A 27249-nucleotide genomic window follows, 5' to 3' on the forward strand; every position below is an offset into this window, starting at 1 on the left:
ACTGGATTGGTTGTGTCCATTGCACCTTTATGTCAAGAGGAGGCTCAGATTCCACCTGGATGCTGGATGCAATCCTCCCATTTTCAGTTGTAATCACTCTAGGCTCCATGGTGTGGTGGTTGTCCTTCTTCACCTCCATCTTAGCTGAGTGTGGTAAGTCCAATAAATCAGATTGTAGGTGCTGGAGTCTGTTGAGGCTCAGGATCTGGCTATCACATTGTCAGTCCAGAGATTCAAATCCCCTAAATATATCTTAAACCCCAACATTAACTGCACCTCCAGCACATTAGCATGGAAGTCTTATGAAGGGAGATCCCATCTGAGTCCAGATTCATCACACATAAACACCATTTCCAAAGAGGGGCCATCTGGAGGGCATTGCTTTTGTACCACCCACCCACCCACCCAAGGAGTTACAATGAATGCATGGACCCCTGGCTCCTGAGGTCTGAGCTGAGAGGTCTGCCAAAGAGCACCATCTGCTGACCAGATCAGAAAAGTGCATAAACAGGGAAAAATAATAAATAAATAATAAGTAGATAGATAGATAGATAGATAGATAGATAGATAGATAGATAGATGACAAATAGGTACCTTTACTGCCACCCTCTCCAAAGTCCTTGGAAACTGGCCTGCCAACCTATTACTCGGACCTTTTGAGCAGTTAAAAGGGGGCAATCTTAAAGATCTGAGTAAATATCTGAGTAAACTCAGCATCAGAACCAGTTGCCTAGACATCAGCAAGAAATTACAAGCCATACAAAGAAAAAGGAAGCTATAACTCATGCAAAGGAATAAATGAAAGCTCCAGACAAGACACAGGACTTGAAACAGCTAACCAATGAGGTTCATATAAACCTCCTAAGTCAAACCTTAGAGTTGAAGGACAACATGGCAAAGAAATAAAAGACATTAAGAAGGCACTGGATGAGAACAAAGAAATATTTGATATCTTGGACAGAAAAATAGCAAAGCTTATGGGAATGAAAGACACAATAATTCAGAATAAAAATATAATAGAGCCACACAACAGCAGATTTGAAATAATAGAAGAAATAATCAGCAATGTAGAGGAAAGAAGACTAAAACTGAAAAGAGAAGAACAGAGAGAGAAAAGAATGGGGAAAAAATGAGCAAGGGCTCAGGGAGCTAAATGACAACATGAAGCACACCAACAAATGTGTTATGGAAGTTCCAGAAGGAGATGAGAAGGGAAAAGGGGCTGAAAGAGTATTTGAAGAAATACTGGCTGAAAATTTCCCAATTCTCATGAAAGATATGAATACACTTGTCCAAGAATCTCAGTGCACTCCAATTAGAATAAATTCAAATAAAACTACCCCAAGACATATAATATGCAAAATGCAAAATGCCAAAGATAAAGAGAAAATTCTAAAAGCAGCAGGGGAAAAGCAAAACATCACATGTAAAGGATATCCAATAAGAAGGGTGGATTTCTCTTCAGAAACCATATAGGTGAGAAGACAGTGGTATTATATAAATAAGGTACTGAAAGAGAAAAGCTGCAAGCCAAGAATATTTTATCTGGCAAAACCATCCTTCAAATATGACTGTGGGTTTAAAATGTTCACAGATAAACAGAAACTAAGAGCATTCATAGACATGAATCCAGTTCTACAGGAAAAACTGAAGAGGGTTAAGATAAGAGAAGAGCAAAAGTCTTGGAGGGGAGTGTAGAACTGAAAACTATTGGAAAGGATAAAAAGATGAGCAAAAATAATAGATGATGTATGAAAGTCAAAGGATAAAACGGCTGAAGTAATGGCTTTACAGTAAAAACATGGAATGTTAATGAATTAAACTCCCCAATCAAAGGACATAGGCGCCAACCATAGGCTGTATAGAGAGGACTCACCATAGGCCCAAGGATGCAAATGGACTGAAAGTGAAAGTTTGGGAAAAGATATTTCACTCAAATAGTAATCAAAAGAGAGTGGAGTAGCATTACTTGTATCAGACAAAACAGACTTTAAATGCAAAAAAGGTATAAGAGATACAGAAGACCATTACATTTTAATAAAAGGGAAAAATCTACCAGGTGGAGTAACAGTCATAAATATCTATGCACTTGACCAGGGTGCTCCAAAATACATGAGGCAAACTCTGGCAAAACTGAAAGGAAAAATAGACATGTCTACAATAATAGTTGGAGACTTCAACATGCCACTCACATCAATAGAACAATGAAACAGAAGATCACAAAAGAAACAGAGTGTTTGAATAACATGATAAATGAGCTGGATCTGACAAACATATACAGAACATTTTATTCCAAGTCATCAGGTTATACATTCTTTTCAGGTGTTCATGAGTCTTTCTTCAGGATAGACCACATGTTGGGCCACAACACAGCTCTCAATAAATTTAAGAAGATTGAAATTATACACAATACCTTCTTTGGTTATAATGGAATGAAGCTAGAAATCAATAATACTTGGGAAAGGGGGAAATTTGCAAACATGTAGAGGCTAAACAACACACTCCTAAACAATCAGTGGGTTGAAGAAGAAATTGCAGTAGAAATTAGTAGATATCTTGAGACAAATGAAAACAAAAACAAAACATCAAAACTTATGGGATGCAATGAAGGCAGTGCTGAGAGGGAAATTTATAGTCCTAAATGCCTATATAAACTGCTTAATAAACAAATAAATTTTGCAATTGTGCAAGAATAGCCAGAAATGGCTGCTATGGATAAAGCAGATACAACCCCCAGATATTGGTTCCTTTGAGGGCTAAAGAGACCCATGGGAGTTATGGTCATGGCCGATGGGGTTAACTACCAGGGCAGATGGCCCCTCTTTGGAAATGGTGTTTATGTGTGATGAATCTGGACTCAGATGGGATCTCCCTTCATAAGACTTTCATGCTAATGTGCTGGAGGTGCAGTTAATGTTGGGGTTTAAGATATATTTAGGGGATTTGAATCTCTGGACTGACAATGTGATAGCCAGATCCTGAGCCTCAACAGACTCCAGCACCTACAATCTGATTTATTGGACTTACCACACTCAGCTAAGATGGAGGTGAAGAAGGACAACCACCACACCATGGAGCCTAGAGTGATTACAACTGAAAATGGGAGGATTGCATCCAGCATCCAGGTGGAATCTGAGCCTCCTCTTGACATAAAGGTGCAATGGACACAACCAATCCAGTGTCCACATAGAAGAGGTGGCATTGGATTGGGAAAAGTGGACATAATGGACAAAGGGTATGGGGAAAGGCAGGAAGAGATGAGAGGTGGAGGCGTCTTCGGGACATGGAGCTGCCCTGGATGGTGCTTCAGAGGTAATCACCGGACATTGTAAATCCTCACAGGGCCTACATGATGGAATAGAGGAGAGTATGGGCCATGATGTGAACCAATGCATATGAGGTGCAGAGGTGCCCAAAGATGTACTTACCAAATCCAATGGATGTGTCATGATGATGGGAACGAGTGTTGTTGGGGGGGGGGGAGAGGGGGGGTGGGGGGGTGGGGTTGAATGGGACCTCACATATATATTTTTAATGTAATATTATTACAAAGTCAATAAAAAATTAAAAAATTAAAAAAAAAAAAAAAAAGAAATGGCTGCTATGTACAGCAGGGGAAACAGAGAGTTTGAGAGGGGAGGAATTTCCTTGTTTGTCTGTTTTTGTTTATTAATATCATTGTTGAAATAAGAAAAAGCTTTAATAATGATTGAAGTTAGGAATGCAGAGCTATGTGATTGTACCACATACCACTGATTGTATACTTTGGATAAATTTTATGCTTTATTAATATGTATCAATAAAATTGATTCGTTAGGGGAAAAAAAAGAAGTAAGAGCTAAAATCAAAGATCTAACCTAACAACAGGAGAAACTGGAAAAGTAACAGCAAGCCAATCCCAAAGCAAGCAGAAAGAAAGAAAGAAAGAAAGATTAGAGCAGAAATAAATGAAATTGAGAACAAGAACAAAAAAAACAGAGAAAACCAACAAAACCGAAAGCTGTTTGTTTGAGAAAAACAATAAAATTGACAAACTCTTAACAAGACTAACAAAGAAAAAGAGAGAGAAGATGCAAATACATGAAATCAGAAATGAGAGGGGGGTGATTACAACTGACCCCACAGAAAAAAAGGATCATAAGAGGCTATCATGAGAAACTGTATGCAAACAAATTAGACAACCTACATGAAATGGACAAATTCTAGAAATGCACAAGCAACCTACATTGACTCTACAAGAAATACAGGACGTTAACAAACCAATCACCAGCAAAGAGATTGAATCAGTCAATAAGTATCTTCCAACAAAGAAAAGTCCAGGACAAGATGACTTCACAGGTGAATTCTACCAAGTATTTCAAGAAGAATGAATACCAACCTGTTTTTTAAAATGCTCCCAAAAAAAATTGAAGAGGAGGGAAAATTACCCAACACATCACCCTAATATCAAAGCCAGATAAAGATACTACAAGAAAAGAAAATTATAGACCAATGTCTCTAGTGAACATAGATGCAAAAATTCTCAACAAAATACTTGCAAATCAAATCCAGCAGCATATGAAAAAGAGTTATACACCATGACCAAGTGGGTTTTATTCCTGGTTTGCAAGGGTGATTCAAAATAAGAAAATCAATCAGAGTAATATACCACATTAACAATTTGAAGGAAAAACCCCACACAATCACCTCAATTGATACAGAAAAGGCATTTGACAAACTCCAGCATCCTTTCTTAATAAAAAAAAAACACTTCAAAAGGTAAGTATAGAAGGAAAATTCCTCAACTTAAGAAAGGGAAAATATGAAAATCCCACAGACAACATCATACTCAGTGGGGAGAGGTTGAAAGCTTTCCCTCTAATATCAGGAGTAAGTCAAGGATGCCTACTGTCACCACTGTTATTCAACATTAGAGCTAATAAATGAGTACAGCAAAGTGGCAGAATATAAAATCAACATGTAAAACTCAGTAGCATTTCCATACACTAGTAATAAGTAAGACTTTAATGAATGGAAAGACATTCCATGGTCATGGATTGGAAGACTAAACATCATGATGAACACATAATGAAGCAGTGCTACTAACCATGATTTGTAATTTACATTGTGGTTTACACTTTGCACCACACAATTTTATAGGTTTTGTCAAAATGTATGATGGCCTGTATCATCATTGCAATGTCATGCAGAACATTTCCAATGCCCCCAAAATGCCCTATGTTACACCTATTCTTCCCTCTCCCTCCCCGCAGAACCTCTAGTGACCACTGTCTTTATGTCAGTGTTAAAAGTTCTACTCTACTTTAGTCCATGGTCGCATTCCCCCTTATGTTTGTTCATTCTTCAATCTCAACTTTCATTGGACCCTGCATGCCTGTGTCACAGAGGGGTCTCTCTTTATGCTCCCACAATGGTAGACTGCTGTCACTCGTTAACTGGTATGAGTTGTGTGATGGAGGCCATGGGCTCAGGGAGATTGGAGATTTCTCAACATTTCTACTCCTCACCCTACTCCATACCCATAGCCAAACACTTGTCTACGGGAAGCCTTGGGCAAATGAGTTTCTTGACTCTCACAACCCCAATTGTAGCAGATCTCATCTTGGATTCTGGGCCTGATTGGATTTCCTGTTCTTCCCTCAGGAGCAGACAGCTTTGCTTCTACACTTCCCTTATCGTCCCAGGAACTCTGCCCAGATCTGGGCAATTTCCTGACCCTCCTTCTGTGGTAGACTGCTAATGCTTGTTAGTCAATGCAAGGTTTATGATGGGGACAGGTGGATTTTCTACCCCTTCCCCCACCTACAGAGAGAGTGTTTACTTCTACCCCTTTCTCAGTGGCATTATAACTTTTTTCTGGGACTAGGGTAGGGAGAATTTCCTCATCCCTCTTCTCCCCTGATGTTTTTCACTATATCTTCCCCACTTCCCCAGCTAGAGGCAGTGAACCTTTGTCTGGGCCCTGAGAGAAGGAGGGTTTCCTGCCCCTCCCTCAGCATGTACAGCTCTTGTTTTGTATAAGAGAAGGGTCTGGGATTCCGTGGGCTTTTGAATTCCTGCAGCACCAAAGAGGGACTTTCTCAGATCTCCTTCCCTATCCCCAATCTTTCTTCCTTTTTTTTTTTCCTCTCCCCTTCCCACCCCCCACCCCAGTTGTCTATCCTCTGTGTTTGCTGCGTCTTCTTCTTTATCTGCTTCTGTTGTTGTCAGCGTAACAGGAATCTGTGTTTCTTTTTGTTGTGTCATCTTGTTGTGTCAGCTCTCTGTGTGTGCGGTGCCATTCTTGGGCAGGCTGCACTTTCTTTCACGCTGGGCGGCTCTCCTTACGGGGCGCACTCCTTGCGCGTGGGACTCCCCTACATGGGGGACACCCCTGCATGGCAGGGCACTCCTTGCGCGCATCAGCACTGTGCATGGGCCAGCTCCACACGGGTCAAGGAGGCCCGGGGTTTGAACTGTGGACCTCCCATGTGGTAGACAGACGCCCTGACTCCTGGGCCAAGTCCGCTGCCCCCAATCTTTCTTATAAGCTCTACATGGACGTTGGGTGAAAAACCTGACCAATGAGCATTTAGTAAGGTGACCAGTCCATCTTCATCTGCCCTGGAATTTCATGGTTTTAGCACTGAAAGTCATGTGCCCCTAGAAGCCCCCAGTCCTGAGCTGATCTGTGTCATCCTAGTAGATTCCCTTTGTGTCTGAGATCCCCAGGGAGTCTAATCTCATGCTAGCCTCCCATACTATGCCAAAAGTGAAACAGTTTGTATGTTCCATTTTGCCCCCTCAGATTCAGTTCTTCTTGGTTGCCTTCCTATCTCAGCTCTTTAAAGGGCTCAAGAAAAGTGATGATTTTATAGATTACATGGCTTTTTTCTCACTTTTGGGGTAGGAGTGATGATCTCTTGTGGCTTTCTACATACTAAGTGGGGGCAAAACTCCATGGCCCTTTATTTTTCCTCTCATAATTTTTTTCCACATTTATTTATTTATTTATTTATTTATTTATTTATTTATTTATTTATTAAGCAGTTTTTGCTTTCAAAGAATTGAGCACTAGTATTAAATCACAGTCCTTGTGGGAATGTTATCGGAGAAGGTGTGTAGGTGTCTAGGTTCTTGGTTTCATCACTAGAAAATACAAGGACAGGCCATAAATCAATTAAACAAGCAGAGTATTTATTGGGGGTAAAGTAAGAAAAAGAAAGTACACTTTTCTGAGTTACAGACGGCATTTTCAAGGGAGAAAATGCAAAGTTCTGCCCTGGGGTCCCCAATTTTATGTGGGTACAGTACTCCGGGGTATGCACTGATAAGCAAAGGCTTAAGGTATGGGAATCAGGGGTGTGGGGTGCCTAGGAGTATGGGGGACTGCTGTCCAGTGGCAATTGGCTTCTGGCTGCTGTCAATGACCTCTACAGGGCATGTTGACCCATAGTTATTAGCCTCTGGTCACTGTCCTCGAGGTGTGATGTCACTGTCCATGAGGTGTGGGGTAACCTGAAAACTAGGTGGGTGGATGGTGGTGATGCCCCTCTCGCCCCTTCCCTCTTTGCTGGCTGCCTTCTGATAATACAGGCTTTGGGTGCGTGTGCTGCAAGCTGCAAGGTGTGGGTGCTTGTAAGCTGCCCCTTTCTAATTTGCCTATGTGACTCAAGAAGCTAGTACTAGTAATCAGGCCTTTGCCTCAGTTTCTCTTATTAGGTTTTCTGCCCCCTTCCTCCTTAGATCCCTATTTCATCCTGCCTCAGGAGGCCATTATAAGAAGCCACACAGAATTAATCACTGTATTTATTAGTAAGATGTTTCCATGAATGTAATTCCCCACACCTTGCAGAGAAAAAAATTTATCATAAACTATTGCAGTACCAACAATAGTTGTGCTCCCTGATCAATGAGTTCCTTTTTTTTTCTTCTTTTAATCTTATGGACACTGTAAACTTAGCAAAGGATCATTTCAGCATCAAGGATAAATTACTGCAAACAATTTCTTTAATGAAATAGTAGCTGAAAAGCAACTTGTGATGAATGCAATAATTAAAACTTTACTTGATTTTTTAATGGTATTTACTTTCTAAGCAACTCTTAAAAAATGCGTCCTTAGAGAGAGGAATCCTTTCCTTTAGAGCCTCTGTAGTAAAGGAAAACAGAGATCATGAAAAAGGGGAAACCCTGAAGGATGTTTATTCCTTTGAATGGTCCCTTCTGCCCATTGGCTTCATGGACCTTGCACACTGCCACACACTTCTCAGAATAATTACATCACCCCATTCTCATGTCACTGGTACAGGCTTAAAACCATCTTTATGAGGTGAGCAGACAGAAATATAATTAACTTATTTATTGTAAGGCACAGTCGCATGGTTTGTGTTTAAAGAAACTCAATTCCTTCTCATATGAAAAAGGAGTTCTATGAAGAGCTTCTTCTTTCTCTCAGAGGGACTTCTTTGTTTGGGAGCATTAGGAGGGGGTCAGGTTTACCCAGTCCAGGCACAAGGGAAAGGGAAGAAGCTCACTCTTTCAGGGGAAGCTACCCTCTCCCAAGACCCTTTGCTTGACTTGACTGCCAACTCCTCTTGTTTCCCACATATCTCCCCACCTTCCTCTACTTTTTCCCTGTTCTTCTCTTCCTAGCCAGGCTCCATCTGGTAGAAGATATTGGATATCACTCATCTGGACTCTTACCACACTGTACAAAGCCAAAAGCTGAACCTTAAAAGGCCAAGACTAAAGGAAATAGCACAGCTAGATGTGTTTTTTAACCTTCCCCCATAATTCATCTCATTCCCAAATCCCAAGCCAGGATGGTAGGAAGAAATGAGATAAAAGACACAGAACACATAGAACCTCTTAAGATCACAGCTCAGTGGACTCAGAGAGAGAATGAATAAATCTTTTACTTAAAAATTAAATCTATTCAATGGGCTATTACATCATCTAAGCACCCACATTGCCATCTGGCTCCATGCCCCTTCTTTTATCATGGGTTATTATAGATGCTATTAAACCATCAACAGTTTTCTCTAGAAGGTTTGGTTTTACATATAATATTGCACTGTTTATTTGCACTGCCTGGACCTCAGCCCATGGCCTATTAGAGAATTAAAAGGCCAGGCAGGAAAAGAAATGACTCTTCATGAGTTCATTCCTTCATGAGGTTTGCTCTCGTGCTTCTTAGTAAGATTACCATGAGGTTACCACACAAATTGCAAAATTACAGGGCAGTAAAATCATAGGTTTATTTATTTGTTCCTAAAATGATTTAAGCCACCTAAATCACTATTTAAGTACAAATTTCTCATTAGAGCTTTTTTCCTTTTAGAATACAGAGGAGCCAATGTTGCTCCCCATCAAGATAAGTGTTAGGGATAAAGAGAGTTTGTGACTTGAAATCTTTTCCAGACTGAGCACAAATGTAATCTGAACTACATGTAGGTGGAAAATCCCATTTTGCTAAATAGGTTTATGACAAGGGCATCAGCCTAATCCTCCCACAGAAGGAGAGAAACAGATTATACTCAAGCATTCACATGAAAGTTGGCATGTATTTGAACTCTGGTATAGAATTTATGCTTTGGCTATTTTCCTCCTGTATGAGTTCTTTAAAATTTCAAATTGCAGCCACTAAAGTGCAAGAATCATGTCTAAGTCAACAATATCCTACTTCTTAATGTTTTCCATTTCATAAACACTCAATAAATGGTTATTGCGTGAATAACCATGCTAGGCCTTAAAATCCACAGCCATCTGGGTTGGCTCTGTTGGGTCTCTCTTGGAAAGGCTGCTAAGTGTTAAAGAAAGCCCACTGTCCCTCAAAGGGATCAGATAAGATGCCTATTCAGTCCAGCTACACGACCTTAGGGAGGCATTTTAACTCTGCTGGTCTCAGGGGAAAACAGGCTCACTGTGGCCAGATCCTCCAAAGTTTCAATGGAAAGAAGAATACCAGAGTTTGATGTAGAAACCTCCACTGACTTTTAAATTTTGGATAGTGAATGTAAAAAAATAAAATAAAAAATAAAACTAAGTGTGAAACACTGTCTGAGCCGAACAAAAAGGCTTTCTGCCCAGATGCTCCCCTCTGGTTGCAGTGCTCAGTCAATGTCCTCAGGACATTTGGTGACTGATTTTCAAGCCACCCCCAGGAGATATCACCTTGAGCAGGTCCTGAGAATCATGATGAAGAAAGTCCAGCAGAGACAAGTTGCTCATTGCTTCCTGTGTACTTCACAGTCATTGCAGCTATAGCCCCAAGGCAAGCAGTATACAATCTTATTCTTGAATTCCCCTTATTTGCCACTTTCTCATTATTTGCATATTTCTTCCGGTTTCTAAGAATATGAGATTTTGTGGTGTCTATTGTAAAATACTTCTTTATTCTCACCACAATCATCCAAGGCCATTTCTTTTACCTTGTAGTCATTAAAACCCATCTCTACACATGCCTCTTCTGTCACTGTTACTGAATCTATGGTTGGTGCTGGGGTTGGTGTATGTCCAGGAGACTCAAATCTCTGGACTGTCGGTGTACCAGCTGGGCCCTGAGTCTCAGCAGAGTTGCAACACCTTCTCTCTAGTTCATTGGACTTACCCAGGTCAGCTAACAAGGAGGTGAAGATATCAACCACACCAGGGAACCAAGAGTGCCTACAACTGCAAGCAGGAGAATTGCATCTATCATCCATGTGGAATGTAAGCCCCCTCTCAATTTAGAGGTGGAGTGGACATCATCATCCCAGGGTCCTCAGGATGGAGGAATAAAATATGGATTACAGTGGACTTGCTGGTATTCTACTACAGAATTATTGTGACTCTAGCAATGGAAGAAACTATCATTGATGTGGAGACAGTGGCCACAGGAGTTGCTGAAGGTAGGGAGAGGGAAAAAGAGGTATAGTATGGGGCCACTTTTGGGACTTGGAGTTGTCCTCAATGATATTGCAGGGACAGATGCAGGGCATCATATCTCCTGCCATAACTCACTGAATGGACTGGGAAAGAGTATAAACTATAACATAGACTATAATCCATACTGTGTAACAGTGCTCCAAAATGTATTCATCAATTGCAATGAATGTACCACACTAATGAAAGAAGTTGTTGTGGGAGGAGTGAGGGGTGTGAGGAGTAAGGTATATGGGAACCTCTTATATTTTTAAATATAGCATCTTGTGTGATTTAAGACTTGACTGGGTTACTGTTGTAGAGGGGTGTGGAGGAGATTTGCTCTGTGTCTGTGTGGCTTCAGAATTTAAATATCTCCTAATTTGTATAGGTGTAAAGCATGTACCTTTAGCACTACCTCCAACCGAATATTTCTTGTCTACAGAGCTGTCCTATATTGATATACAGTGGGTATAAAGCCACAATGCACTTGACTCTCTCAACGAAAAAAAAAAAGTAGGAAAAGTTTTGCACTTTCTAAGAGAAAAAGCAAAGAAGCAAACATCTCCATGTGGAAAAGGGCCTTGTTGAAGCCTCAGTAGATGAGGCTAAAGCCCTGGGAGGAAGACAGAGCACACTAACGGGAAAGCCATTCAGAATTCCCAAGTCAGTTGCCGGGACACTGAGAGGCCTGCTAGTATATATACAGCAGAACTTTAAAAGTTATGGATTCAGCAGCTTGATGCTTTTCGTTGGTATTGTAGGAGTTTGCACTTTCTTAAATTCGGTTTCTTTAAAAGATGAATGGAATAAGGACTTTCCGAGATTTAGGGTAGTCCTCAAACATCTTGAGGTAGAACCTAAAAGACAGGAAAGGAATAAATATAAAATGGGTTCAAACAGCGGTCACCAGTTGAATTTTGCTGTGTCTGAAATCCTTGCTACAAGCCACCTGCAGTTATTCAGGGCCTAACTTTTGAAGATGGCCATTTGTCCATCTTCTTTCTCCTTCCTATAGTCTATCTCTTAGAAACTTTGAAGCTTCTCCATCCCATGATAAATAAAGGCATTGGTGGGGGGAGGAGAGGGTGAAATAACCAGAAAGATCCACCCATTTGGATTCAGCTGAAAAGTACACCAGAGACCCCAAAGACTATGGACATGGTTAAATTTGAGGAACTGGCAGGGTTCCCAGGAAAAATAGCCCTTTATAAGGCCTGGGCAGTCCAAGAAAATGTTGCCTTGTAAAAAGGCTTTTATCACCAGGCTGTCCTCTGAACTAGTTGAAGCCGGGAGCCCTCAAGTTATAGTCAAAAAGATATTCGTTTGTGAAAGTACCTTAGTTTAAACTTGGGGACAAATGATATTACAAGAGATGGCTGCTTTTAAGTGATGTGATTTGAGGGGACCGGTGGACTGCGTCTCCCACAAACGCTTGCCCATGCTTTCTAAGAACCTGGACAAAGTCCACTTAGTGTTATAAAAAGATGCCCCCCCAGGTTCCTCTGGGCTGCTTCACATAACAGAAGAGGGCCTCTGTTTGGGATTTCATGGTTTGTTACATCAGCTGGAAACTTCTGGTGGAATTGCTGGGCCTTCCCTGACCAAGCACGGCTAATTCCAACTTCTGAGGGCTTCTTCTCTGCCTCAGGGTGGGGCAACAGACCCAGCCTTGAAGGGGCAAGGACTGTTTCACTTAACCCCTCACAGGCTGGGGACCTTCCGCTGCCCTCCCCCACCGAGTCTGGGGGGAATGGGATTAGGACGTGAGTAGAGCTGTTGTTTCAGTCATTTCTGATGGGTCTGTGTCTTTAAAAAGGAACCCACTCTTAATCTAACGGTCTAAACTACAAAATTAGCCATGAACCAGACTGAAAGAGCTAGGAAAGGGGTTAGGGGGTTCCCCCAAGACCCTGGCCCCAAGTCTGCTCCCCCTTTGGGTGTCTCCTCCCTCTCCCTCTATCCTCAGTAATCATGGGCTTTCTCTTTCCTTCAGCCACGAAAGTCCATCTTTTAGGGAAAGTTTTGGAAATTCACACTTGGTTTAAAGCTTGACAGCTTAATTAGCTACCCTTTCCCTTCCAGGACAATTTTCGGCATTCATTCTCCCACCGCACCCCAGGTTTGAGGGGAGCGCGGGTTAGGAAAGCTTTGGGTTTTGCTGGTAGCATAAAGATTCTAAAATGCTGTAATTCCCACATGCCCCAGCAGTTGGGGCAGTCCTGAAATCACAGGACACAAGCGCCATCTTCCCAGAAAACCTGCAACATCCTTGGCTATGATTTATTGAGGGTGGGTAGGACGTAAAGAGGGAAGTATCAAAATAAGCCCTGGTATTAGACAGAATTCAAGGAAAATAAAACTTCTGGAGTTTCCAGGGCTCTATAAGTACCCCAGGCTGTTAGCACCAAACCCAGAATTAAAAATGGCCTCACCGGGCACCAGCCAGTGCTTTTCCCATGGTTCCCAATCCTGGCTGTTCCTCAGAATTAGCTGTAAACCTTTCTAAAAGTGCTGGCCACGGTATCCCCTATCGGGCACACTTTGAGAAACGTGATACAAGTGAACTGAGTTGAAGCATGGAACCAAAACAGGTATCTCGTGGCTTGTTTAGAGCATCCTGCCAACCAGGAGCCATCACCAGGTAAGCTTGCAGGGAGGACACAGTCTGACTTCATGTGCACACTGCCCGTGGCTCAGGCCCTCTGGTGGGGAAGCGGTTTTCAACAAGGCAGGCACGGTGGCTGTCTGCAGCCACCCTGGGCACCTCGGTCTACACTGGTCTGCTTTTGCTCTTAGAAAACATTTATTACTACTACTGTCATCCTGCTAGATTTCAACTTCAGTGAAAGCTTACAAAATCATAATTTACCAGTTTAAATTATTGTATCAGCTTGACCTTATAAAAATAAATATCTGAGGTTTTTAAAGCTGATCTCCTGTGCTAAAAGCCTGTTTACAGAAAAAGGCTACATAGATACTCCGTCTTTATTAAAAAGTTTACCTATGGTGGTGAAAAGCTCTCAGCCCAAGAAAACAAAGCGTGAAAAATGCAAATGCAAGTGCTGGGAAAGACCAAGTGGCCAAGGCATAGCCCATCCATTCAATGATCTCGCCAAGGAAATTGGCTCCAGAAATATACTTGAACAATCCACCTGTGTGCACAAGAATGAAAAGGTCAATAATCAGAACTGAATCATTGTGACATTAAACCCCCTATTTTATTTCAATGTAACAAGGGCTGCTAGAAAGGAATGGAGCTTGAGAGACTAAAGCAACAGCAACCTGTAGCCTTAGAATGTCCTGGTATCTGACTGTTTGAAGAGACCCATCCATTAACTTGGGGCAGAACAAGGAAGATGTGCAGAAGGCTGAGGTTTTGTTTCATCCCATTATGGAAAGTTTCCAGGTCATCTCTAACCTCCCCATTCCTTTTTCCTGAACACCCTCCCTGATGATCAGCATATTGCACGTGCACAGTCAGACAAAGTATAACAACACACTGCATTAAAAATAATACAACTCTAATTGATACAAGAAGTAACTAGATTCGCTTTTGGCATTTACCCTCTCATCTCTGCACAGAAGTATACACTGTGCAAGTTTAAAGTAGGGAGTAGGAGCTATAGGCATTTGCCCTGGTTGAAGCTGGTGAAGTCTACTTCAATTGCTTCATTTTCTACCCAACCAAAATAATTGAGTTTGAAGAGGACTTCAGACATTTCTGCTTTCAGAACTGTATCCACAATGAACATATTTCAAATAAATTAAATATATCCACACCCAAATTTTCTATCCCACACTAAACTGGGAAAGTTTTGCCCAAAACAATTTTTTTCTTTCCATAGTTATATAATGAATACTTTGTTTTAAAGTGTTGTAACTCAGCAGTTGGAAACTAATCTTGGAAATCTAGCTTTTAAGTGTTTTCTCTGTGCTTCTTTATTTATCTAGTTATTGAGTGAAGATTTAAAAAATTAAAGTTGTCTTCCTTAAGGCTGTCAAGGCAACAGTGGTTCCGGACCTGTGATTCTCCAGGCGCCCCAGGGGAAACGTGGAGCAATTGCAAAGCATCAATGAATTGTCTATAAATATATAAATGATATGTCTCATATCTACTGTATTATTTTGCTTGGTGTGGGTACTGTTATGATTCATTTAAGTGTTAACTGAATTCATAATAGTTTTGTCATGATTTTCTTTACCAATGGATATTAACATACACTAACACCTTGTCATAATTCAGTAAATTTTTTTATGTAAATAAAATGTTTTAAGACAAAAATGATGGGAGCCACAGACCTATATGATTACCACCTGGAATATATGGAAGAATTACTCTGGCTGATTCACTTGCACCTGCTCATATTTGTTAACATTACATCCTAGTTTCCTGGGAACATTAGGATTTCAAAATAGTCTGCAACTTTTCCTCCAAAATTGCACGTGTGCTTATAAGAGTTCCTATCCTAATTTTTGTTTCCATAAGTACACCTTTAAGAGTTCACAAGGAGCAGGAAATATACAAGCACTTACCACTAGCTAAGTCTAGATCAGTTTGAGGGGACACACTTGGTCATACATTAGTCAACTTTACTAATCTAGGAAGGATTGACACTCTGCATGCATGACAATTTGATGTACTGCAACTAGGCTGTAGCCTAATGCCACCCTACCCCCAAACCCTACTCCCTCCCTTCTTCTGGCTCTCCCTACCCTCCTGAGGGTTCACAGACATCTCTTTGGCTTCCACATTTAAATCAGAAATGCACACATGCTGCAGGTGGGATGGGTTGTGGAGGAGAAGTCAGGGGCAGGTTGGGATTATCCAGTCATCCGTGACCTCACTGTCCCCTCTCCACTTACTGCTCATAGCATACTCGGCAGAGAGTCTCCCAAGGAAGAGTGGGAATCAGGAGGACAGGGGAGACATTACCTTGTGGAATACTGTAGTTGACTTCTCCAGGCTTCCTGAGCTGGCGCAATATATAGTCACTATGAATGTTGATTCCCATTCCCACAATAAACAAGAAAACACCTTGGCAAAGAAGAGAGAAGGGAGAAGTTAAAAATGCATCATGATTTTGATGTTTTCCCCACAAGCTAAGATTTTTCTTCTAAAAATGAAGAGAAAAACATTTAATTTCTAATTCCGAAGGGTGGAACTAAGATGTAGAGGAAAAAAAAATAGTTGGGGGTGGACACTTACCCCTGGTCTGAAGTTTGGGTGGTGGGGCTATTCTGCTTTATGGACCAAAAGGCTGAAACTTCAGAGTGACTCATGATGAAAGCAGTCAGGATAGGCGAGAAAAAGAGGCAGCACCACTGCCCAATACTTAAATCAACAAATAGGTAAATAAACAAATAAATGAATAAATAAATAGCAAGCCCTTGGCTCATTCACAAATCCACTTGTGGCTGGCCAGCTCAACAGCCAATTCCAATGCCCTTCCCCACTGCCATCCCTCCCCTACAGAGGATGGAAAAACAGCAAGGTGATCATGTGACCCAGTTCTGCAAGTTGTAAAGGAAGTCTTCTGGGGGTTTCCTTGGAAACCTTCTGCTTTCCTGATAAAAAGAAGCCTCTACTTCCTCCTCTTGCCTTGATTGCCACGTGTGATGCCCTGAGCTACAGCAGCAGCCTTCCAACTATGACATGACTAACATGAGGAGAAGCAAACATGCTAAGACCAGTGGAGCAGAAATGCAGAAATACAGTGTCATTCTTAATGACACTGGTAAGCAACCAAACCAATGCAGAAACCACTTACCTTGGGACACCTCTGGTTATTATGTAAGCAATAGGAACTCTTAATTATTTAAGCCACTGTTAGTTTTCTGTGACTCGTTGTTGAAAGCATTTGTGACTGAAGCACTCACTCTTATTAAAGTAATGAGAGCTGGATTGGAGGGTTTGGCACCTGAACATCCATTTTCCACCACGGCTGGTTCATAGACACACACACACACACACACACTCCTTCCCTGCTCACCGGTACCAACATGACCCTGGTCTGAGGAGAGAAGAACCCAGGATCAGGGACACCAGGTCCTGTATCCCAACAGGCACTATTACAACCCAGAAACACATTCCCAACAGACACCCAACCTCCCTCTCACCAAAGTGCATTTGTGCTGAGTTGCATTTTAAAATCTACTAAAAACAAGGTGAGATCTAATTGGTGGAGTTTCGGGGGAAAGCAGGAACCTTGCACCAGTTGTCTGTGTCCCTGGGCAAGTCACTTAATCTCTCTCAGCCTCAGTTCTCTCACCCGTAAAATGTAGATTTAATAGTATTATTAAAGGGAGAATTGGAAGCAGCCCACCTGCTTATTTTTGTTTATTTTTAAGTTTTTTTATTAGAGAAGCTGTGGGTTGACTGAACAATCATGCATAAAATATAGGATTCTCATACACCACCACCCATCAACACCTTGCATTGGTGTGGAACATTTGTTACAACTGATGATAGTACATTTTAAAAAATAATTGAACAATTTAAGCCCATGGTTTAACTTAGTTTCCCTGTGTATGTAGTGTAGTTCCATGCACTTTTTAATTCGTTTATCATATATACAGCCTAATATTTCCCCTTTTAATCATATTCAGGTATATGTTTCAGTGCTGTTAATTGTATTCACAGTATTGTGCTACCATCACCACCATCCATTCCCTAAACATTTCCATCTTCCCAAATAGGATTCATGTGCATTTTAAGCTTTAACTTTCTATTACTTATCCCCACTCTGACCCCTATTGTTTCAAATCTAGAGATCATACAATATTTGCCCTTTTGTGTCCTGTTTATTACACTCAAATGATATCTTCAAGGTTCATCCATGTTGTCACATGTATCATAACTTCATTCCTTTTCATGGCTGGATAATATTCCATTGTATGTATATAACACATGGTATTTACCCCCACATTTTATTTATCCATTCACAAGTTGCTGGACACTTGGGTTGCTTCCTCTATGGGAAATTGTGAATAATGTTGCTATGAACATCAGTGTGCAAATATCTGTTTGAGTTCTGCTTTCAAGTCTTTTGAGTACATACCTAATAGTGGGATTACTAGGTCATATGGTAGTTCTATTCTTAGCTTTCTGAGGAACCACCAAACTGTTTTCCACAGGGCTGCACCATTTCACCAACAGCAAAGAATGAGTGTTCCTATTTCTCCACATTCTCTCCAACACTTGTTATTTTCTGTTTTGTTTTGTTTTTAATAGCAACTATTCTAATGGGTGTAAAATGTTACCTCATGGTGGTTTTGATTTGCATTTCCATGGTGGCTAATGATGTTGATCATCTTTTCATGTCCTTTCTGGCCATTTGTGTATCTTATTTAGGGAGTTCTCTATTCAAGTCTTTTAAATTTTTGTTGTTTGTCTTTTTATTGTGAACTTGAAGAATATCCTTACATATTCAGGATATTAAATCTTTATTAGACATGAGATTTCCAAATAGTTTCTCCCATTGTGTAAGTTGTCGTTTTACTTTCATGATAAAACCCTTTGAGATCCAAAAGTTCTTAATTTTATGAAGTCTCATTTACATATTTTGGTTGTTGTTGCTTATTATTTAGGTGTAAATTCTGAGAGACCATTGCCTAACACAAGGTCCAGAAAATGCTTTCCTACATTTTCTAAGAGTTTGAGAGTTCCAGCTCTTATATTTAGGTCTTTGATCCATTTCAAGTTGATTTTTGTATATGGTGTGAGATAGGGGTCCTTTTTTTTTTTTTTTAATCAAATGAAGATCCAGTTTTCCACCATTTGTTCAAGAGACTGTTCATTCCCAATTGAATGGTCTTTGCCACCTCATCAAAACTCAGTTGGTCATATGTGAGGATCGCTGAACTCTCAATTCACTTCCATTGGTCTACATTTCGGTCCTTGTGCCAGTGCCACTCTGTTTTGATTACTGTGACTCTTTAATATGTTTTAAGATCTGGAAATGTGAATCCTCCAACTTCATTCTTCTTTTTCAAGATGGTTTTAGCTATTTGGGGCCCCTTATCCTTCCATATAAACTTGATGACTTTTCCACTTCTTCAAAGAAGGCTGTTGGAATTTTGATTGGGATTGCATTGAATCTTTAAATCACTTTTGGTAGGATTGATATCTTAATGATAATCTTCCAATCCATGAACACCGAATATCCTTTGATTTATTTAGATCTTTTTAAATTTCTTTTAGCATTTTTTTAATGTTAATTTTTTCTTTATTTTTGAAGAAGTTTTAGATTACTTTAAAGTTACATAAAAAAATATAGGGGATTCCCATATACCCCACCCCCTCCTCCACTCACATTTTCCCCTATTAATAACGTCTTTCATTAGTGTGGTACATTTGTTACATGTTATGAACAAATACTGAAGCATTACTACTAACCATGGTCTGTAGTTTACATTATGGTTTACATTTTGCACCATTCAATTTAATAGGTTTTGACAAAATGTATAATGGCCTGTATCCATTATTGCAATATCAGCAGAACAATTCCAATATCCCAAAACTACCCCATGTTACAGCTATTCTTCCCTCTCACTCCCCTCAGAACCTCTGGTGACCACTGTCTTTATATCAGTGTGACAAGTTCTTTCATTAATAGAATAATAATAAGTCTACTTTGGTCCATAGTTGCACTACCCCCTTTATGTGTATTCATTCCTCAATCTTGAGGATTTTGGATTGGTGATGCCCACTGCATCCAATTGAGAGGGGCTTAAATCCCATGGGGCTAATGGATGGAATAGTCTTGCTTGCAGTTGTAGATATTCTCTGCTTTTTAGGATGGCAGTTTTCCATTATCATCATTTTGTTTGTTGTCCTGGGCAAGTCCAATGAACTGGAGAGTAGGTGTTGGCCACAACTCTGCTGAGATTCAGTGCTCAACCAGCATATTAACAGACCAAAAATTTAAGTCTCTAGGACATATGATTAATGGGTATAGTATAATTATAGGTGCAAATAAAAGAGGCATAAGAATGATGTATAGGAATATTATAAATGAGTAACTCTGTTATATTGGGGAGTTAGGTTATCATATATTCCAAGGTAAGGCCCACCGATGGGGTACCAATTTTCTGGGGTTGTCTGTCCTGCCTATAGTATCCAGATGTTTATAGAGCCCTCAAGAGCTCCACTGCTTGAGGCATTGTTTACTGCAGCAGTCAGTGAGATCCTCTTGAGACATGCATAAGTATAACCTCTGGAATGACCTCCCAACTCACTTTGAAATCTCTTAACCATAAAAACTCATTTGTGTTTAATACCCCCCCCTTTTGATCAAGGTCTTTTTCCAAATGCATCACTAGTTGGTGCTCAGCAATAATCCCTCAGTGTTAGGGAGGCCCATCCCTAGGAGACATGTCCCACACCGTGGGGAAGGCACTAAGCTTATATGCTGAGTTTGGCTTAGAGAGAGAACACATTTGAGTAAAAAGGAGGTTTTCAGGGGGCAACTCATAGGCAATATATTACTAGGATAAGTTTCAGTTTTACGAGAACAAGGTTCATAAGTACAAACATTAATTTCAAGGGCCTGGCATATTGATCTACCCTCTTCCACTAGGCACAACTTATATACCTTATAGAGATTCTTGCCATTCTATTAGAGAATGTAGCAGGTCTCCCCAGGATGAGAATTTAATATTGTTTTGGTTATTGTGAGGATAACCCACCGAGATAACACCCCATGTCCACATAAACACATTCATATCCCATAAAGACAAGCCCCAGGTACATCCTTCCCCACACATCCCCCCACCACTGACACCCTGCACCAGCGATCCTCCCCTGCCATGCTTGTAATTTTTCTGTAATCCAAAAACTCACCAAAAACAAAAACAAAAAAAATTATTGCATTGTGCCTTTCATTACCATAACATCTGTTCTTTATATGTATATTTACAATTTCTTCTGTATGTTCCCCCAGTGTCTTTTTTTTTTCACTTTATTTTCAAAGAAGATTTAGATTACAGAAAAGTCACATCAATTGTATAGAGGATTCCACGTACTTTACCCCGCCTCCCCTCACATTTCCCCTATGAATTACATCTTACATGAGGATGGTACATTTGTTACAAATGATGAACAAATATTGAAGCATTGCTACTAACCATGGTCAGTGGTTTACATTATAGTTTACACTTTGCACTGTATGCTTTTATAGGTTTTGACAAAGTGTATAAAGGCCTATATCAGTCATTACAAAATCATGCAGAATAATTCCAATGTCCTAAAAATGCCCTATGTTCCACCTATTCTTCCCTTCCCTTCCCCTCAGAAACTATGGTAACCACTAAGTTTCAATTTTTCAAGAATAAAGGTCATAGTTACATGCATTAATATTGAGAGGCTGCAGGGGAGGAGCACTGATGTGGGGTGTAGTTGATGGGGGATTCATGGGTGGGAGGGAGTTCTCCAGGGCATGCATATAGGGTATTTAGATATGTTCTGTATGGTCTAATGATGGGCCCTTGATACTGATGACTATGCTTATGAGCCTGTGTGCTGGAAATTTCAACTAAGCCCAAAGCTGCAGGGTGCCTAAGAGTTATCTCCTGAGAACCTCCATGTTGCTCAAATGCAGCCACTCTCTAAGCCAAACTCACCATGTAAATGCATTACCTTCCCCTCAGCATGAGACATGACTCCTGGGAATGAGCCTCCCTGGTGCTGAAGGGTTACTACCAAGCACCAGCTGGTGATGCAACTAGAAAAAGACCTTGAATACAAGGGGGAAACTGTAAAGACAAATGAGTTTATATGGCTAAGAGACTTCAGAGTGAATTGGGAGGTCATCAGAGGTGTCATGCTTATGCAAATCTTAGAGGATCTCAGAGACAGCCAAAGTAGATACAACCTCAGGTAGTGGAGCTCCTTAGGGCTATGGAGACACTGAGGTCTTACAGTCATGATAAATGGCTCTGTAGTTCAGTGCCTTGCCAGTTGACCCTGCTTTGGAATTTGTGCTCCTGAGTGTGATGGAGTTGGACTCAGATGTGACCTCTCTAAGCATGCCTCTTCTGTCACTTTTACTGAACCTGTGGTTGGTGCTGGGGTTGGTGCATGCTCAGAAGACTTGAATCCCTGGACTGTCTATGTGCTAGCTGTGCTCTGAACCTCAGCAGAGCTGCAACACCTACTCTTCAGTTCATTGGACTTACCCAAATCAGCTAACAGAGAGGTAAGGATGGTCAACCACCAGGGGACTCAAAGGGTCTACATCTGCAAGCAGGAGAATTCCATCCATCAGCCATGTGGGATCTAAGCCCCTCTCAATTTAGAGGTGGAGTGGACAATTGCCATCCCAGGGTACTCAGGATGGAGGAAAAAAATATGGATTAGAGTGGACTTACTGGTATTCTACTATAGAATTATTGTGACTCTAGCAATGGAAGAAATTATATCATTGATGTGGAGAGAGTGGTTGCTGGAGTTACTGAATGCAGGGAGAAGGAAAAAGAGGGGCGATATTGTGGCATTTTTGGGACTTGGAGTTGTCCTGAATGATATTGCAGGGACAGATGCAGAACATTATGTATCCTGCCATAACCCACTGAATGGACTGGGAGAGAGTGTAAACTACAACATAAACTACAATCCATGCTGTGTAGCAATGCTCCAAAATGTACTCATCAAATGCAGTGAATGGACCACACTAATGAAAGAAGTTGTCAATGTGGGAGGAGTGGGGGGTGGGGGGAGTGGGGTATAAGGGAACCTCTTATATTCTTTAATGTAAAATTTTGTGTGATTTATTTATCTTCAAAAAAAGATAATAAAAAAATATTGAGAGCTTGACATGCTGGTATGTTTTCTTCTATTAGGCACTGTATTAGGCAGGCAAAGGAGTGCTAATGCAAAATATCAGAAATATGTTAGCTTTTACAAAGAGTATTTATTTGGGGTAGAAGCTTACAGTTACCAGGCCATAAAGCACAAATTACTTCCCTCACCAAAGTCTATTGCCACATGTTCAGGCAAAATGGCTGCCAATATCTGCCAAGAGTTCAGGCTTCTTGGGTTCCTCTCTTCCTGGGATTTTGTTTCTCTCTGGGCTCAGCTACTGTGCTCTCTCCACAGGCCAGCTGTATACTATCAGGCAAATGGCTCTGTCTCTTCCCAAGGCTTCTGCTTTGTCTAAGGAGCCATCTCTATTCATCTGTGTTCTTCTCCTGTGTGCTCACTTCCCAGGCTCCAGCTCAAAACTCAAAACTCACTTCTCTGTGGTGTGGTTTCTCTGTGAGTCCCTACCCACCAAGGGGGTGGGGACACAACATCCTACCGACATTGCCCAATCAAAGCCTTAATCATTATTTAATTAAGTAAAAGTGAAACCTATAAATCCAATATACTCTAATATGCGTGGAGGGATAGACCCAAATATAATCTAATATCTATTTTTGGAATTCATAACCATATTAAACTGCTACAGGCACTGCCTATATATTTGAGAGATTCTTAACCCTCTATTTGATAAAGCAGGAGGACTTCCCAGAATGGAAGTTTAACATTTTCTTGTTTATTGTGTCGTCTCCACCCACTGAGATAACACACTATGACAAGATGAACCCATTCATATTGCATAGAAGCATGCCCCAGTTGCACCCTTTCCCACATATCCTCCCACCCCCAACAACCTGCACAGTGACCCTCCCCTGCCATATTTTAGCATTTCTTTGGTAGTTTTCTATGTACATTCCTTTATATTCTTGGTTAGATTTATTCCTAGATATTTGATTCTTTTAATTGCTATTGTGAATGGAATTCTTTTCTTGGTTCCTTCTTCCATTTCTTCACTGCTTATGTATAGAAACACCATTGATTTTGGGGTGTTGATCTTGTACCCTGACACTTTACTGAATTCATTTATTAGATTTAGGAATTTGGTTATAGATTTTTCAAGATTTTATGTCTATAGCATCATATCATTTGCAAGTAGGGTAAGTTGTACTTCTTCCTTTCCATCCTGGATGCCTTTTGTTTCTTTCCCTTGCCTAACCACTCTGGCAAGAATTTCAGTGCAGTGTTGAACAATATTGGTGATAGTGGACATCCTTGTCTTGTTCCGGATTTTAGAGGGAAAGCTTTTAATTTTTCACCATTAAGTAGTATGTTAGCTGTGGACTTCCAGATATGCCCTTTATCATGTTGAAGAAGTTTCCTTCTATTCCTAGTATTCTAAGTGTTTTTATCATGAAGAGATGCTAGGTTTTGTCAAATGCCTTTTCTGGCTCAATTAAGATGACCATGTGGAATTTTTCCTTTATTCTGTTTATGTGGTTTATCACATTAATTAATTTTCTTATGTTGAACCAATCTTTCATATCAGGGATAAATCTCATTTGATCATTGTGTATAATTCTTTCAATATGCTGTTGGGTTTGGTTTGCTAGTATTTTATTATGTTGAGGATTTTTGCATCTATAGTAATAAGAAATATTGGTCTATAGTTTTCTTTTCTTGTGGTATCCTTATCTGGCATTGGTATGAGGGTGATGTTAGCCTTGTAGAATGAATTAGGAAGTGTTCTCTCTTCCTTAATTTTTTGGGAGAGTTTAAGCAGAATTGGAGCTAAATCTTCTTGGAATGTTTGGTAGAACTTCCTGTGAAGCCATCTGGTCCTGGGCTTTTCTTTGTTGGGAGGTTTTTGATTACTGAGTCATTGATTTGTTGAGATATTCTATTTCTTCTTGAGTAAACATAGGTAATATGTTTCTAATAATTTTTCCACTTCATCTAAGCTATCTAATTTATTGGTATACAGTTGTTCATAGTATCCTCTTATTGTTCTTTCTATGTCAGCAGGGTTGGTAGTAATGCCCCCTTTTCATTTCTGATTTACATTACTTTTATCCTTTCTCTTCTTTTCTTTGTCAGTATAGCTAAAGATTTGTCAATTTTACTGATCTTTTCAGAGAACCAAATTTTGGTTATGTTAATTCTATTGTATATTTTTTTTCTATCTCAAAATGTAGATTTTAACAGTACCTATCTCACAGGGATCATATGATGATCATTCATATATTTATTCATTCCATTAATATTTATTGAGGGTTTACTATATGCCAAGCACTGTCCTAAACCCTGAGAATGCAGCAGTGGGAAAAATAATAAAAGATTTCTGTTCTTATGGAACTTACATTCTACTGGGAGAACACAAGAATGAATCAAAAGAATTTAAAAATTAAATTGCACCCAAATGCCCCTTACAGCTGGTTTGTGAAAACCAGGATCCAATATAGGACCACACCTGATATCTGGTCTTTATGTTAAGTAAGGCTCTTTTTTAAAATATATATTTTATTAGAGAAGTTGTGAACTTACAAAACAATAATGTACTTGTGTGGAATTCCCATTCCACCAAATCACTATAATGTTGGTGAACATTTATTACAGACTATGAGACAATTTCATCAGACTACTACCACTAACTATGGTCTATGGCATGCATTTGGTATATTTTTTCCATACCCCCTATTGTTAATACAGTACATCTTTGGCACTGACACAAGAATATTACAGTATTGTTGCTAACTCTAATCCATAGGTTACATTAATTGTATTTTTCCCATGCTTCTCCACTTTCTACCACCTTGCAATAGTGATGCACATTTGTTCTAGTTCATAGAAGGACATTTTTGTATTTGTACTATTAACCACAATTCTCATCCACCTCTGAGTTCACTGTTATTAGTCCTAACTAAGTCTCTTTTAATCTAATCCAGACCCCCACTTTTTTTTCCCTTTTCAGGACATTAACTTGTCAAAGAGACTAGATCCATTGTCCCTCCGAAAGCCCCCTTTCTAGATATGCCTTGCCTATTTCTTCATGAAGGTGTTTAACTTGTTTATTATCTGCATTTCTTGTAAAGTGGAATAAATCATTTTCCCATATGGTTATGTTAGTAGTTTGATATGTAGTTAGATACATTTATTTGTTTGTTTTCAATTTGGGTGTCTTTTCTTCAAATTAGTTTGTTCTTTTTAAACTAGATAATGAAGCCTCACAATTCAAAGAACTAAACTATAGTAAAGGGAAATCTTGGCTTCTTCTCCTGCCCACCCACCTTGCTTTCTGTACCCAAAGACCTATAGGTAAACTTTTTAATTGAGTTCTCTCTTTCTCTCTCTCACACACACACACACAGTCACACACACATTTTCCCTCTATCCCATTCTTACATAAAAAATGGCATACAGTATACACTGTTCACATCTTTATTTATTTTTATCTAACCATATATCTTGGAGATATTTCCACAAATACACACAAAAGTCTTCCTGGGTTTTGTGTTTTACTTGCTTATTGTTTGTTTCTGTGGCTGCATAATACTCCATTGTGTGGTTGTACCAGCATTCATGCAATTAATCCATTAGCCATTTGTGGGGGGTTTTTTTGTTTTTTTTTAAGATTTATTTTTTATTTATTTCTCTCCCCTTCCTCTCCGCCCCTTGGCGGCTCTCTATGTCTATTCACTGTGTGTGTTCTTCTATGTCCACTTGGATTCTTGTCAGCGACACCAAGAATCTGTCTCTTTTTGTTGCATCATCTTGCTTTGTCAACTCTCCATGTGTGCAGCCCCACTCCTGGGCAGGCTGCACTTGTTTTGTGAGGACGGCTCTCCTTATGGGGCGCAATCCTTGCGTGTGGGGCTCCCCTACGTGGGGGACTCCCCTGTGTGGCACAGCACTCCTTGCGTGCATCAGCACTGCATGTGGGCCAGCTCACCACATGGGTCAGGAGGCCCTGGGTTTGAACCCTGGGCCTCCCATGTGGTAGGCAGACACTCTATCAGTTGAGTCAAATCTGCTTCCCAATTGTGTTCTTAAATATCTACTCTGAGTGCTCTGTGGCTAGCAGGCTCTTGAAGGACTAGAATTAGAGGTCCTTGTGGTAGTCCAGGCAAGTGATCCTTGACTTGGACTAGAATGATAGCAGTGAAATTGATGAGGAATTATACCAGTTGGCACATGTTTTGGAGATAGAGCCAAAATATCAAGTTTATGGATGGAATGTGATATATGATGCGAAGAAAAAAATGAAGGCTAATCCCTATATTTTGGTTTGATCCAAAATAACGTACAAACCCTTGCACCTTCCGAAACTCCGAAACTCTTGCAGAAAATGAAAAAATAATCCACAATCAGTGAGTTCAACTATTTTAGATAAGGTGGACAGGAAAAGTCCCTTTGAGGAGGTACAAATTGGAAGGTACCTAAATAAAGTGAGGGACCAAGCTCCAAGAAAATACAGAAGCAGAGTACTCCAGGTGGTGGGAGTGGTCTGTATAAAGGCTCTGGAGTAGGACAACTTGACAATTTCCAGCACAGCAGGAAGGCCATTGAGGCCA

The 27249-nt window shown here is 40.2% G+C and overlaps 1 protein-coding gene across 1 annotated transcript in view; it reads right to left on the reverse strand.

Moving 5' to 3' along the window:
• Positions 1 to 7155: 7155 nt before the first annotated feature.
• SRD5A2 (steroid 5 alpha-reductase 2) overlaps positions 7156 to 27249 on the reverse strand; it is an 84656-nt gene continuing 64562 nt past the window's right edge. The window contains exons 3-5 of the mRNA XM_004451080.4: positions 15818 to 15919; positions 13886 to 14036; positions 7156 to 11741 (exon numbers count right to left, since the gene is read on the reverse strand). Of these exons, the coding sequence (XP_004451137.1) occupies positions 11675 to 11741; positions 13886 to 14036; positions 15818 to 15919 (320 nt within the window). The 3' untranslated portion in view covers positions 7156 to 11674. The remainder of the gene's footprint in view (positions 11742 to 13885; positions 14037 to 15817; positions 15920 to 27249) is intronic.

Source organism: Dasypus novemcinctus, chromosome 17 (assembly GCF_030445035.2).
Source record: "Dasypus novemcinctus isolate mDasNov1 chromosome 17, mDasNov1.1.hap2, whole genome shotgun sequence".
Lineage (NCBI taxonomy): Eukaryota > Metazoa > Chordata > Mammalia > Cingulata > Dasypodidae > Dasypus > Dasypus novemcinctus.